Source organism: Carassius carassius, chromosome 11, assembly GCF_963082965.1.
Source record: "Carassius carassius chromosome 11, fCarCar2.1, whole genome shotgun sequence".
Classification (NCBI taxonomy): Eukaryota; Metazoa; Chordata; class Actinopteri; order Cypriniformes; family Cyprinidae; genus Carassius; species Carassius carassius.
In genome coordinates this window covers 13077497-13093934 of record NC_081765.1, presented here as the reverse complement: position 1 = coordinate 13093934, position 16438 = coordinate 13077497, and the positions used below count along the sequence as shown (strand labels likewise).

At 36.8% G+C, this 16438-nt stretch overlaps 1 protein-coding gene across 2 annotated transcripts in view; it reads right to left on the bottom strand.

Moving 5' to 3' along the window:
* LOC132152791 (insulin-like growth factor 2 mRNA-binding protein 2) overlaps positions 1 to 16438 on the bottom strand; it is a 73466-nt gene that overhangs the window by 12427 nt on the left and 44601 nt on the right. For both annotated transcript variants that reach the window (XM_059561689.1, XM_059561690.1), the window contains exons 3-5: positions 7754 to 7802; positions 4399 to 4450; positions 1772 to 1835 (exon numbers count right to left, since the gene is read on the bottom strand). In XM_059561689.1, coding sequence (XP_059417672.1) covers positions 1772 to 1835; positions 4399 to 4450; positions 7754 to 7802 — 165 coding nt within the window. The remainder of the gene's footprint in view (positions 1 to 1771; positions 1836 to 4398; positions 4451 to 7753; positions 7803 to 16438) is intronic.

The window sequence follows — 16438 nt, the reverse complement described above, 5'->3', positions numbered from 1 at the left end:
TACTGCTAATTTGAAAATCAGTAGGACGGTGTATAACCAGTGACAGTTAAAAATGTCAACCGTGAGAGGTTCTGAAGAAGGGCATGTAAAATTCAGAAAACTTTGCCGATTATAATGGGAGTGATTTATTCTAACATTTTGTGATTTTTTTTCAGGGGGAAATATATATTATAATATATTATAAATGTAAATAATAATAATAATAATAAATAGTGTTCCTGTGGCTCAAGTGGTAGAGCCTTGCATTAGCAGCGCAAGTTTATGGGTTATATTCCCAGGGAACACATGTTAGGTAAAAACTGTTAGCCTGAATACACTGTAAGTCGCTTTGGATAAAAGCGTCTGCTAAATGCATACTTTAATTTACATTTAAAATGTTTCGTTATAGTATACAATTTTATGCCAGTGTTATATTAATATTATTTATTTACTATTATAGTATTTAGAATCAGTGGCGGCTCCTGCCAATTCTCTGAAGGGGGGCAAATGTTTGTTCGATTAATTAGGATAGGCCACCCATTCAATTGATAAATTATTGGCTAGTTAAAGATGTAAAGGGAACTGAACTACTATAGTATTAATTAAAAATAAACTGACATTAGGAATCAATCTCTTGCTCTCCTTATGTTTCTATATGCGTGTTAACACAATTCAGCAGCAAATGAAGACTGACGCCAGTCTAAAACGTTTTTTCCAAAAAAAAAAAAACGTTTTACTTCGATTTCAGTTTAATAAGAAATAATTGAAGTCACATAAATCACTGTTTACACAACTCACTTATATTACACTGCTCTTTTATATCACATTCCTCACTTACATTACACTGCTTACTTAAATTGCTCACTTATATTACACTGCTCATAACTATCCATATGAATTTTTGCGTTTTCGTGTTTTTTCACCTTCTCCGAGAGATGATGCATTTCGGTGACACCTGCAGTTGTCCATGTGATGTCCGTCACGCTCTCGCGATGGAACAGCTACTTCTCAGCCTGCTAACCTTTTTCTCCGCTCAAACCACGTCCTCGAAAATCCTCGTTTATACGACTTCCCGCCTTTTGTAGATACTTGTTTGATGTTTAAATTTGGTCTTGGTTGTCCTAATTCTTTAATTGCCAATTTATCCTTATTGCTACAATAAATGAATGGTATTTCTTTCAATGACACGATAGAATTAATCTGCGCTGAGGTAATGTTCGCCGTGATGTCAATCAAGTTCAGTTGACAAAGGCATAGCTGTCCCCGTCTCTGTTTTTTTTTCTTTCTTTTTTTTCACATTTGATAAAGATATTTAAGTAGTTTTTCATTTTTTTTTCTTGTTAAAATTCCAAACAGTTTTTAAATATTATTGGATATCACTGTTCCCACCAGTCGTTGCTCAAGTTGGTGGTACGTCGCCCAATCGCCCTAATGGATCGCCACTGTTTAGAATATTTTGACAGCTTTTTTTTATATATTCAGTTTCATTTTAATTTTAGTTTGTTAGTCATTTTGCTAAATGCTTTTATTTTTATTAGTTAAAATATTTCTATTTAGCTTTAATTTTTTTTAAAGTTTAAGTTTTTCAACTAAAATGTATATTTTATTTTAAATCCGGTTTTATTTCAATTAACGAAAACAATTTAGTCAACAATAAAAAGTGTGCTTTACACTATAATTTTAATAAAAAAATATATAAATTATTATATTATTTACATATGATTACATATGACATATGATTGTGGCAACACTGCCCATTCCTTAAACAAAACCTTAATTCTTAGATTCTTACATTTTAGCCTCTTCTTTTGTTGAATATGTCACATTCACCACTGCTGTTTCTGTATCAGTGTTAACTGCAAAAAAAATAAAAGTGAATGAATACAGAGAGAAAACATGAGTTATAAACAGGGAGCTCATCATATTCGTAAACATGAGACTGCATGCGTCTGTATTAGGTGCATACAGACAAACAAACACAGTTTTACACTAGTGCTGCTGTGAAGAGCCACTTGTGTGTCCCAGTGTCTGCATATAAAAGAAGGATTACTGTGCCATGACCAGATGTGTACTTCACAGGACAGGCAGAAAACAACCCATGTCCGTAGATCAAAGCCCAGTGTATCATGTAAATACACACACAATGACCTCCACTTCAAGAGTTAATGCAGCTATTAAGGTCCAACAACTAACTATAGCACCTGAAGCCACTGCGTATAGACAATGTGCATGTGCATGGCATTTTTAAGAGGAGAGCCTGCCTTTTTATTGATTAGATGGAGTTGTGTGCTTAGAGGACCAGACAGTCTGTCTGGACGAAGTTGAGTGAGACAGCTGGGCAGAAATCCAGAGTTTCACACATGAACAGAACCACAAAGCCTTGTAATAAAACAGCTCAAGTGATCAATCTCAGAACCAATAAGTGTCACCAATGTATACACATCATGCAATAAGCCCTGAGAAAGAACGATGAGAAGTAGTAATTATGCCCTTACGTCATGCAAACATTATCATATTTATTTCATAAGATTCAGAGCACACTTCACACACCAGCACTATTTGGATGGGATTAGTTTTTTAAACAATGCTGGAGTTACAATTATTATTACAATCTGTAATTTCAATAATTAAGGCCCCGTTTACACTAGTGCGTTTTCATTTTAAAACGCATAACTTTTGGAACGGTTACGTGACGTGTTTTCTGTTAGTGTAGATGGAGTTTGTTTCAGAAATGAAGTTAAAACGTCAGTGTAAACGTGGATTGTTTTAATTCTAAAACGCTGTTTTAAAAAACGAAAATGCACTAGTGTAAACGGGGCCTAGGAATTCGGATGACAGTATGACTGTTTTTGTTTGGATCTATTAACTTAAAAAAATGCAATTCATACATACAATAACCTGAATACACCTTTTCTATAAAAAGCATGTTTTTTTATTTCATTTCTGAACTAAAATTCATTATGATATGTTTTAATGGAATAGAGTCAAAATGTGAGGATGGTGAAAAATGAAGAAAACTTAATGAAAAAAAATATTCTTGAAATTAATTCTTGAAATAAAAACCTGATTAGTAATTACTTTATTCATTAAATTAATTCTAAGTACTTTAGCACAATCTTTTATTTCATATTTAAAATTCATTATAAACATATTTAAACTGCTTCACAGTTTATTATTATTTGATTGTTATATAAAATGACAAATTATCCAATTAATTTAACTTAAGCTGTATCGCCCCAAAACTAGTAATTCTAATAAACGATTAAAAAAATTACCAATTCATGCTATTTGCAAAAATGTCACTCACATATAAGGTGTTAGAACAAGATTTTGAATTGACTGTTACAACATATGACAGTTTTAAAGTCATTTAAACACTTTTAAAAGTAAACTTGTCTTGGAAATCACACACAAAAAAAAATCAAAACTACCGGTATATGAAAACAGCATAAATACAAATAGTATATTTCTAAGAACTCAGCACGTTTTAAAGTACATTTTTCATTACTGTAAACTTACATTTTGGATATCACTGACATGTTTGCTAAAATGTGATTGTCTTTGTCTGGATTATGAACAGGTGTTTGCGTCGGTTATCAGCATACAATTAAAGGTCATGTCAAACACCACTGTAACAACATTAAGTTAACACAGATAAAATAATGTATAGTCACTAAATCAGAGACCCTTCCATCAAATCACAAGTGGTTGCAGGAGATGCATGTTAAAACCCAGCAAAAATGCAATCTTTCTCAGCTGTGAGTGAGAGAGAGACCACAGGCGCCTACATTTACCTCCCTAATACCACGCCGCACCTCCCTGAAAACACACACATTGCAGCTGGAGCCTTGCATTACCACTTCAATCCACACACTGCTCATTTCAGCCAGAGCAGAGTTCATCCCTCTCTCATGCACTGTCTGTCTGTGACTTCCTCTCAGTCACACTCAGTCTCAAGCACCCTGCCTGGGTGCTTCCCTCTCACACTCTCTCTCATTTGGGAAAGACTATCACAGAACCTCAAAACTAAAACGCCTCCACTAGCAGCATGTGTTGATGTTATTTAAGTTTGGATAACGTGTGATCTTAACACACTCATTGTCTCTGTACTCCACAGTCTGTTAGTGATTTAGACTCATCCACAAGGGTACTGTACATCAGCACAAGTGCAGTATGAAAAAGTCCCCAACAGAAAATACTATTTATTGTTTCATAAATGGTTAATTCACTAATAACATGAATATGAATGTGATTAAGCAACCAACTGATACAAGCTGCAAACATTTTTTGATGGAATTTAGCATGTCATATCTTAAACCACTGCTTAAAAACTACCCAAACAGAAAAAAAACACAGCTTAGTATGCTGTATAGTTATATTTAAGTATAGTCCATTTATAGACTGTGGCAACTCCTTTACCTTGTTCCACATTTTCTACAGTACCATGCTCTGCTAATAGGCTGTCCAAAACCTGTAATGAGAAGAGCACAATCAGTCACAAACACAAACAGCCAAACATATCATAAACTGTTTTTAGATTGAATACCAGATAATAAAGATTGGAAAGAGCTGGAAAATAAAATGAATAGTTCACCCCGAAATGAAAATGCCACCATTATACTCACTATTACTTAAATTATCAAACCCTGTATGCTTTTATCTTTTCTGTCTAACACAAAGTATACATCAGGGATGGAAATTAACTTTTTTGTCCACCGGCCACTGTGGCTGGTGGATTTCAAAATCTACCAGCTACTCAATGTTTTTACCAGCCACTTTCTTGTTTTTAACCGACAATGTGTGACTGCATGTGATGCTCAAATATGCTGCCTATCTAGGCAGCTTACTAGGTTTTGAAACAGCCAACTCTTGCTGAAGTAGCTCATTCTCTCAACTCCGTAGCCCAACCGGATGATACACTGCACTGTTTTCGTACGTTTTTAATACGTCGTTTTTTTACGTGTCTCGTCACGCCAGAGCGGTCATTCAGTGTTTCTGTAAAAAAAAAAAAAAAAAAAAAGATTTTTTTTTTGGGGGGGGAATGTGGAAAACTCCTGATAAGATATTAATAAAAATATATTATATAATAATTCCTACTAATAAAAACTATAAAACACACTAAGGATTACTAAGGATTAATTTATGAATATTATTATCAGTATTTATGAATATTAATCAGGTTTTGTGTGTTCGCTCGAACTGATTTGCTGAAATCAAAACAGGGACGATAATAGGTGAGCGCCAGCCAATGAGATTGCCGTTCACGCATTAACTCCACACACTACCGGAAAACCCGTCTGTTCTTAAAAGCTGAAGACTTCCATAGGAACTCTGTTATTTTGACAGGAAAATACAACAAATTATATTATTTATATGCAGCACGTCATTCCCCTCTCTCTCTCTCTCTCTCTCTTTCTCTATGTGAGTGTGAGAGAAAGCAACAGCGATTTGTGCTCCTTAACACTAGAGTTTACAGTACATTATACAGGTGCGTTGCGGATCCATTGAGGAAAAAAAGGCACAGATCGTCTGACAGAGTCAGAGAGTGTTCGCAAGTGAAAATATCCGTGCTAAACTTAGCCTCCAACTCACACACTGGCGAGTAAAATCTGACAATTTATTAGCCATTGGCTAATATTAGACATCATTTAGGAGCCAGAAGGAAGATTTAGTCGCATATGAGAGTGATTTACTCGCAATGTAGAGGGATGACTTAATAGCCACAGAGCTAACTTCTGAAAACGTACTTGAAGACTGGAAATAAATTGCATCCCCCGGACAGCAGTTATTAGACATGCGACCGATAATACTGTTTGTTAGTTTGCTTATTATGCCGTTAAAAACAATAAGATAAACACAAACTGTACATATAATCTAAAATGTTGTAGAATGCTGGAGGAAAATGAACTTACCGGACAGAGACGTGACAGTATTCGGAAACTTGTGCGCGATATATCATGAGCGTGTGCTATAAAACGTACTGTAAATAACCAACAAATATATCACTCTGCCAGCGGCACTAACTTCAGCTGCAAACACTGTACTGGGAACGACGCCACAGTTTCGAGCCCAGTTTACACCGCCTTTCTCCACCGAGCTGCTTCGGATGATATTATGCTATTTTTATTTACCCGCCACGGTGGCCGGTAGGTGAAGCGAGTTTACCCGCCACAACACAAAATCACCCGCATTTGGCTGGTGGCGGGTGCTAATTTCCATCCCTGGTATACATTCTAGTGGTCGACCGATATATCGGCCAATATTTGGCATTATTCAATAACGGCATCGGCCGATACGTTTTTCTGCTTGGCCGATGTGTTCGAGGTGGGACTTTATTTTCAGCGGCAGAGCACACAGTGCTCACATTCACCCTCTTGTTTACTGTTTTTGTTAACATTTTTGTTTAATACGGATAGAAGTCTGTCTAATTTTTCGGTAGAATGTTTAAACAAAAGGAATTAATGTATACAGAAAGTATTATAACGATTGCTTTTATATTATTATATATTAGTAATAGAAAGGCAAACATTATAATACTTTCTCGTTTGCTGTCAGCATTAAGCAAATACGCATTTATGTCATTTAAACAAATCTTTGATTAACCAATGAACATTTAATTTCATAAACCTTGCAAACTTAGTCGAATCCAGCTGTGAGATCTTGTGAAGTGTGTATGTGTATCCAGCATGATCACGTGTTCTCTGTGTGATGGTCAGTCCATGTGAATTGAATGCGTTAAACTTTAAACTCACGATTATGCTGCGCTTTATGCATTTGCCCACTGCCATATTCAGGTTATATTCACTTTGTGTTGTATGTAAAATTAGGCTTACCCTGGCTTTATTTGAAAAATATGATTCCCAATGCACACAAACTTCCCAGAATACTGAGTGCCCTGTTGATTTACTGTAATTACTTCCTTTTTAATTGTATTAAAAAAAAAAAAAAAAAAACTTTGTCATCAGAAGTATAAGTATCCATTGTCAAATTATTTCAAATTCCTTAAATAATAATAAAAATTATATCGGCTTTATATCGGCTGTCAAAAAAACTGCATTGGTCAACCACTAATACATACACTATGATTCAAAAGTTTGGTGGCAGTAAGATTTTCAATGTTTTTGTAAGATGTCTCATATTTTATAATCTAATGCCTAGTATTTATTTGATTAAAAAACTGTGATATTGAGAAATATATTTTTTTTTTATGTGATGGTAAAGCTTAATTTACTCCAGTCTTTCATAAGAAATCATTCTCAAGAAACATTTTTGAGACACTGCCTGAGATTTTTTTCATTCAGTGATATTCTTCAGTTCTGCCCAAGCTTGTGTCAAGTGACTGTTGATGCTCAAGATTCAAAACTGGTGTGCAAATGTCAATATGGCTTGGTATGATACTAAATGAACACATGGATTTTTACACAGTGAACCACTGAACTTTTCAATGCCGAATTTTCAACATTTTCAACGATTTCAACATTTCAATGCCGAATATAGGAGCACAGTGTCCAAATACATACATAAGTGTGTGAGAGCATGAAAGTGGGCCAGTGCTCACTGTGATGATGTCATTAGGATTTACAATTGGGTTACAAGGGCTGAATTCTCTCCAGACAGATTCTCATGGACTGCAGAGGAAGTGTACTTGTGTGTATGGGCGGAGCTTCCCTAACGCACTGTAAGTTAGAGAAAGAAGTGCTGCAGCACAGCGGAGATAGACAGAGTCTTGACCACACACACACTGTTCTTTCTGCCCGAGCGCTTAGACACTCACCTCCCACTGGAGATCAGGAGGAATGTTCCGGATCTGAATCTTCCGACTCCTGGGGACACAGAAAGAAAGCGAAAGAAACAGTGAGACAAAAAAGAAAGTGAAAGAGTATTCAGCATAGGTGCTAGAGCGTGCAAAACAAACAGGCTGCCTTTAGATCAGATCCAACAGAAACCAAAGAAACAGAGTGAGACAAAATACTCATAAAACTACAGTAGTTGAAAAGCTATAAATTGAGCTGTCCAATTGTTGTGACATGACAAACAGTAACCATATTCTTGAAATTTTGTGAATTTAGTGATGCTTATGACTTTAAAGTGCCTTTTCCCTTAAAAGACCTCACGATTTATAACTAAGACAGAAATGTTATAACTGAATAATTTCAGTGAATCAATTCTAAACTTTGATTCAATGAATTTGAACACAATAATTCAATTTAAAATGTTTTAGTAAAAATGCACTGCTGTTTAGTGCCATTTTGTGATATTGGTATACTGTATATAAATAAAACCAATTAAATAATGTACATTTTTGTGTTAAACGTGAAAAACTTAATATTTTTAACATATTGTTGAAAAGCAGAACAAATATATACATTTTGAGATATCCAATATTATGGTATAATTTCATGTATCTCCCATCTGTCTTCACAGCAAGTCATAAGACATAACTATTTATAGTTTATTAATTATTATACTCTAGGATGTTGAATGCTTGAATCTGATTGGCTGACGAATGTTCTAAGGTGTGCAATTATTTTCAGGGAACTAACGGCGAACATAATTCCAGGCAGCTCTGGACCGCATTACATGCCCTTATCACTTCGCCAAATGATTTCTGTTATTTCAAAGGTCTTACAACAGCACAGTAACCAAAACAGTGTACGTGGAGTCTTAAAAAGTATTAAAAGTTGATTAATCCATTTAGAAAAAATTAAGGCCCTTATAAATTCTTAAATGTCATCTTTTCATTGTGTATATTTGTCTGAATAGTGGGGTTCTGTCCAGTTAATTTATGGATTCCTGCAAGATTTGACATCATCTGTTAAGGGCTCACTGACTGAGTGTGCTGCTGCATGATAGCGCAGGGCTTGTTGATCCCGCTCTCGCTGAATTTCTGACCATTACCGCATGCTCCCATCCGCTCATGCGATTTTTATACCTGCTCTCATAAACATTCTAATATTGTATATAATTTTCGCACATCAGGAGGCTGCTATCAATATGTATAGGTATTTAAATCCCTTTGAAAGAGCACTCAAAGTCGCAGTTCACTTTCAATTTCGCGATCTCGCGCGCACACAGTGTGAAGCGAGCACATCTAAATTTGTCAATGAGCTCGGGAACTGTTGAGGAGTCTTGTAAGTTATCTCTCCTTACTTTTGGTTGACCCGTGATCAACCAAATCTGACTTCTGCAGCTCGTGTTGGATGCAGAGTTGTTGTTGTTTTTTTCCATGAAATTGGGCTGCTTTTAAACTGTTGCCAAGGGTTGATTTTCCCCAGTGGGTTAAAGGTTTGAAATATTGCATAAATTACATTGGGTTGAAATGCTTGCACTGAAATATTTTGCATTCTACCTGAAATAAAACTGTGCTAAATGTTTTGGGCCACACTAGTAGGAAGCGTTTGAGCTGTGTTTATGATAAATGTGCATAACAGTGACTATAAAATATGTATTTTAGGGATGGAAATTAAATTTTTGGGGCATGGTAATTGCGCTAATTTGGGCTGTTTGTTTTCTTCTTCTTTTTTTTTTTTTTTTTTAATGGCATGGGTTTGGGATGCACAATTACAATGATGTAATAGTGATCATTATTTTGCCTTCCATGATCATTCAGACTTGATCAGGCACAGTACTTAAACTCCGTCTCAAGTCTGCATCAAATCAAGCACTCCGTAATCACAGGTAAACTGTCTGATCAGTCAGGTGTTGATGTTACAAATACATCTTTTGAATATACTGTGTGAACTCATTGTCCCGTTAGCAGGGAAAGCTTTATTTTTCCTCCTCAATAAGTTTTGTCAGTTGTTTTGTTTATTGGTCTAATTCTTGTTTCATGAGTTGGATTGGTTCGCCACTAAAGTAACCTACTAGCCTACTGAAAATATGTTGAATTGATAAGGAGCTATCACAAAGTAAGTCTGCGTAGTTGTGTTATCTTACAATCAATATATAGTAATTGTAAGTTAAAGTGTCACCGCTGTAGCCATACAAATAAATATAGTGAGCAATATGATAAAAATGACATAATTACGTTTTATTATGTTGGTAAAGCACATAGGCTACTCTATCTCTCCCGCTCTCTCTCCCTCACACACATACATAACTTACAGTATACAGAAACATACACGTGCTAACGTTATCGCTACTCTGGCAATTTTATTTTAAAAGCTGCATGATATTTTTCACAAGCGAGGTAACAATGGCGTTGTTCGTGAAGAAAATTAACTTAAAGTTTCACTGTTAGTAGAGACGCTGCTGCCGAACAATTGTGAGATACGTAGACTCAGAGAGGTAATATACACGCTTTCTCTCTCTCTAAAATGATGTTTTGGAATAAGCAATATAGGTGTTGGATGAGATGTGGAAGAAATTAATCCTACCCACAACAGCGTTTTAAACTGGATGAATGCCTTGAAATATATAATCTGATTGATGTCTTGAGGTGTGGCAACCGTAGTATAAGCAGAATACTTGACTCTGGGCCGCTGAATTATTAGAAAAATAATGCACACCTCATCAGGCATCAAAGCATAATGATTAATTCAATAGAAATAATTGATAACTATTGCTAATATATTTCCATAACCTACAAAAAAAACTACACATACCGTGTATTCAGTATGAAATTAAGAAAATAAGATATTACCGACTTCCAATTCGCACCTACTATGTAACAACCAATTTTAATATGGTTATTTCATATTAAAGAAGAGATTAAACTCTTTTTTTTTTACAGTGAACTGAACACACTGTGAAGCTGCTCTGACTCGTGTCTTTATCCATTTTCTCACTGTAACGAAATTAAACTCCATGATTACGGGAAGAAGGAGGCGGGAACCGGCAGACAATCAAATAAGATTTAATTACAAAATAAACACAAAACAGCGCGTCAGCCCCTCACGGACAACTGACGCGCACAAATAAAAAGCAAACACAACTAAAACCCAGGCCTGGTCCTCTCTCGTCCGTCACTGTCGTCGCTCTGGTTTTATATCCCTCCATCTCCTCCGTGGGACTCGAGACCGGTGGGTCGAGCAGGTGTCGCTCATCTCCAATCACTCCACCGGCCTCGCTCCTGTTCCCACGTCTCTCGGCCCGCCCCACTCGTCACACTCAATAAATGTCCATCACACTTTGCAATACTCTAGTGAAAGAGCTGCACTCTACATGGAATCCATCACTCACACGGCTCTATAAACCGTGACACTTCCTCATCCCCTCTAACTGCCTTGATCTTAACGCATCCCTTCAGCTTTGGCTAATGCTGTAGCCTGCAAACTGTCAATCCTTCCTGTTGAGAAAGGGCAATATGGGATATCCTATTTGAGCATGGCAGTTCAACTAGCAGCTCAAACCTCCACCTCTTCATCCTGACCATCCAATTAGAGGTTCGACATAACACTGTGTCCACAGCAGACATGAGCAGCACCACTTAATAAACTAAATTGCTCTCATTATAATCAATAATGCTGTCTACACTGGAGAAATCCATTGCAGCCAGCTCAAGCACAATTTGGGTTGACAGGCATGCCGTTTCTAGTTCTAATGCGCTTGAAGAGCCACTCTAGCCATGCTATTATCAGGTCTACAAATGAACAGGTAATGTGTATATGTCCCCCCACCCCCTCATTAATAGAATATTACAAAAATGTATTGTATTTGGTTCTGTTATGTTATATTGCTAACCATGTGTATAATATCATTAAAAAAGTTTGTGGTCAGTAATTTTTTTTATATATAATATAATATAATATCATATCATATAATATATTTAGCAAGGATGCATTACATTGGTCAAACAAGATATTTATAACGTTCAAAATATTTCGATTCCAAATGCTGTTGTCTGACTCTGTCTTGTGTTTTTGTGTGTGTTTTTGCTACTCATGTGCTCCGTGACCCAGTTTCTGTCTCCCGTTGATTGTGTTAATTTGATTCCAGGTGTGTCTCGTTCCTCCCTGATTATCCTGTGTTTAAAACCCCCAGTCCATACAGTTAGTGTTTGTCGGTTCTACTTGTTACGTGGATGTGTTTCTGTCTCCCATCTTGATGTTCTGTGGATTAAAAGCCTGTTTTGTTTACTTGTGTCTCCAGCGTGCTTCCTGGTAGCCAAGGTTGACAGCTGTTCTTTTAATTTAATTTTCTATTAATAATGTATCAGCATAATAGAATGATTTCTGAAGGATCATGTGACACTGTAGACTGGAGTAATCACTGCTGAAAATTCAGTATTGCTATCACAGGAATAAATTACATTTTAAAATAAAATATATTCAAATAGAAAATGTTTTTTTCACATGTCACAATATCACTGTTCTTTTTATTACTGATCAAATAAATGCAGCCTTAGCAGGCATAAGAGACGTCTTTCAAAAACATTTAAAAATCTTACAGACTGCAAACTTTTAAATGGTAATGTATACTAGGAATGCATCAATATTAAGAATTCTGTCCAGTACTAAGAATTAATTTCATTTGATGGTAGACGTTTGGTTTATTTACCTTAGGCACATTTAATTGTTTCTAATGCCAAAAAGGAAAAGGTGTGTAGGTTTTGAAGGATTTTTTTTCTTGTCAGTGGTCTCCCCTTCTACAAAACTTGTGAAGGCTGGATCACTGAATCAGAATCAAAAAATGTTAATATTTGTTTATTTAAATGACATTTAACGAGAAATATGTTTTTTTTTGTTATTTTTAATTATCAAGTTTTTTTCACCGTTTATGAACAAGTTATGATTATTCATTGTACACAACAATGTTCTACAACAACGATGAAATTATAATAATAATAATAATAATAATAATTATATACTAATGTAATGTGTTTGTTGTAACATATTGAGGCGGGAAGCAGTCAGGTAAAGAACGAATAACTCAAACCGAATCGAGAGGTGAACTAATACATTATCTTTCTGGTGCAGACTGCATTATAGCCTATGGGGCTGTCACGAGATGAACGAATTCACTCGAACCCGAGGACTCAAGAGGTGAACTAATCAATTCTGTTTCCCATAAAGACCGCATAGCATTCACTTAACAAACAACTAGAACCCGAGGACTCGAGAGGTGAACTAATCAATTCTGTTTCCTGTACAGACTGCATAGCATTAACTGATTGAACAACTCAAACCCAAGGATTCAAGAGGTGAACTAATCAATTCTGTTTCAAGTTCTGCATTGCTTCAGCTTATAGGGAGGTTAGGTTTATTAGCTTGTTATTTTCAAATCTCTTCAGTGAGTATTTGTTTATATTTATGTGTAATTGAGCTGAACCCAATGCCCTTTTGAAACCAGTCTCACAGATCCCTTCACCCCAGTCCAAAACCACCAGCACTAGAAGAGGCAGGCTGAATGCACTGCTTACCGTATGTTTGTTGAACGTAACCAAGCTGTCTGCTGCTGGTTTAGAAAAGGGTGCCAGACAAATAAATAAAAAAACATGCTTCTCAATTTCTGCCTTTGAATATCTGAGGGTGGCCACGTTCATTTGAAAAGCTAATATTTACAGCAGCCAGCTGCAGTGCTCAAGCTAGAAAACCATGTCAGCACACACGCTCACATACAGATCCTCACATCTGCATGGATGGTGTGGACGAACGTTCACCGTGAGGAGCACCGTGCAGCAGACGGTCAGAATAGGACCATTCAACTTGAGCCAGGACCTCTCAGACCTACTAACGACCACCATCTGATCATCCCTGTCAGCCAGACAAAATGTTATTCACCATACATAAATCACCTGGCCACAACATGGGCACGTGAGCAGGAACGGCAAATTGGGAGTCACTTCAGACTTCAGACTTCAGACAGGGAGTCACTTCAGACTTTCTACACTGGAGAATTAGAAAGAGGTGGACCTCACTTCTCTCTAATCTTCTGGCTGTGGACACAGAGAGGAAGTGGACCCTTATCTGGATCCATGCACAGGAAATAAGAACACTTACTTTGCAATGTCTTATGATGAATTCAAAAAGGTTATATTATTGCAGTTACATATTTAGTGCATGTAAAGCAGTAGGTGGAGTTAGTAGGGGGAAGCAGAGACAATGTTCAGACCATGTGTTCATGTGGCTGTACGTGCTAATGATTAGCGGTGAAGCTAGGGTTCAACTGTTGGTTTTATGGACTGTTGATTTGTAAAAATAAATGATTAAGAAGCTATGCTATGGACTCACGCATCAATTGTTCACCTCTATATGAATAGGGGCTTATCACAAATGTGCCGTTACACTGAAGTCTGAAGATTTCCACGAAGACGCGGACACGGATCACACTTAATCTGTGAAGCGACCAGCTGGATACTGATATGGATGTCTGCTGCTGTACTGCACCTATGGATTATTCAGCAAAGGAATTGACTTCATTAAGACGCTGTTTGAATGTGCTATGCTGTGGGTAGTCATTCAGCAAAGTTTTATTATAAATTATGCCTGCTGTGGAGCTGGGATGGATGTGTGATTAAGCTTATAAGATCTGATATGATGAGAAGTGAAGGCTATTTATGAACTTGAGAGTGTTCAAAGCAAGTTTTTTGGCACATGTGTACATGTTTTGAGGTTTGATGATGGCGATGGCTATTGAAAGCAGTCTTGCAAGATGGTTCAAAGTTATCTAATATGGGCCAAAGATTTAAGCTGATGCAAGTGGTTGATGCAAGAATGAACGAACAACGCATGGGCGTGCTGACGCATGTTGGTGTAAGTAGCAGTGCAATGCGCATGCATTGTTTACACAAAAAGGAAGTGCGTGATGCATCGTGATACTCTTCGAAATGGAGGCAAGCCATGGCAGACTGGATGAGGAGGAGAAGGAGAATTGTTCAACAAAGTTGTTATTCATATTATCTTTGTGCACAAAAAGTATTATTGTAGCTTTGTAGAATTAGGGTTGAACTACTAATGTCACATGGACAATTTTACTGATGTCCTTACTACGTTTCTGGACAGTGATCGTAATAGTCACCTTGCTGTCTATGGGAGAGTTAAAGAGCTCTCAGAATGCATCAAACATATCTTAATTTGTTTTTCTGAAGAGGAACAAAGGTCTTACGGGTTGGGAACAACTTGAGGATGAGTAATTAATGACAGAATTTTTGGGTGAACTATCCCTTTAAGATTAATTTAAGCTTGCTAGTGCATACACAGAGAAAGCTCTGAAATTCCTGTGGTGGCCTAATGGTGATATCAGTCAACCACTGGAAGAGTTCAGGATGACTGTACATCTCTTTGGAGCTGTTTCTTCCCCCAGTTGTGCCAACTTTGTGTTAAGGAAGACAGCAGTCGATAACGAAGGCAAAGCGGTTTAAGAATGTTTTTCCACAATTTCCAAATCAACTTTTATGTGGATGATTCCCTCGAGTCCGTCATGTTGGTTCACGAGCTCACTGCAGCATGTGTTAATGGTGGATTTAAGCTCACCAAATGGTTTAGTAATAGCCACACTGTGCTAGCCTCAATCCTTGATAAAAAGAGATCTAAAGAAGTGAAACATCTTGACTTGCAAAGAGATGAACTTCCTGTAAACAGCACAATGAGACTCCACTGGAATACAGAGTCTGATACCTTTCTCTTCAAAATAGCTTTGAAGAAACAACAATTTACCAGAAGGGGTATTTTGTCAGACTCAGCTACCAATTCAGTTTATGACCCATGTGGATTACTTGCTCTAGTAATGCTGCCAGCTATAAATACTGATCAAGAATTGTGCTGGATGAATTACGGATGGGAAAAAAAATGGGACAAGTGGCTAGAGAAGCTCAAGCTATTTTCGAATTTGAGCTTCATTTGATGCTTCCCAACAACTTTGGGTAAATATGTAGAAATCGGCTATGGTACGGCTAGATATTTATGTCTTGCAGACATAAGCAGTTCTGTCCATGTTGTTTTTGTGATTGGAAGAGCAAGAGTAGCCCCACTGAAAGTGATGACTATCCCTATACTTGAACTGGCAACCACAGTTCTTGCTTCAAAAGTTGGCAGAATATTGAAGGAAGAACTAGAGTTAACTATGGATGATTCAGTCCTCAAATACATCTTAAATGATACTAGCAGATTCCAGACATATTAAGCCAACAGAGTTTCAGATTTCAGAAATTTCAGTGGCATTATGTGAACTCTGCAGCCAATCCCGCTGATGACGCCACCCGATGTGTAAGGTCTAGCTCTTTTAAGAATGATGTTAGATGGCTGAAAGGTCCAGGATATATGAAGAGTTCTGCTGCACACTGGCCTGAATTGCCTCAAGAATCAATTTGCATTTCAGACAGTGATCCAGTTTTTACTACCACTACAGCTAGTGTAACTCCATTCAGTAAGCTAACAGAACATTTTTCATCATAGGGAAAAGCAGCAGTTGTCTTTTAACAACATCCCAAAGCTCAAGAATTACTTGATAATCACATAATTAAAATCAAATCCCAGGTTGGTGCTTAAACTCACTAAGTAGAAGATCATGTACTCACTGA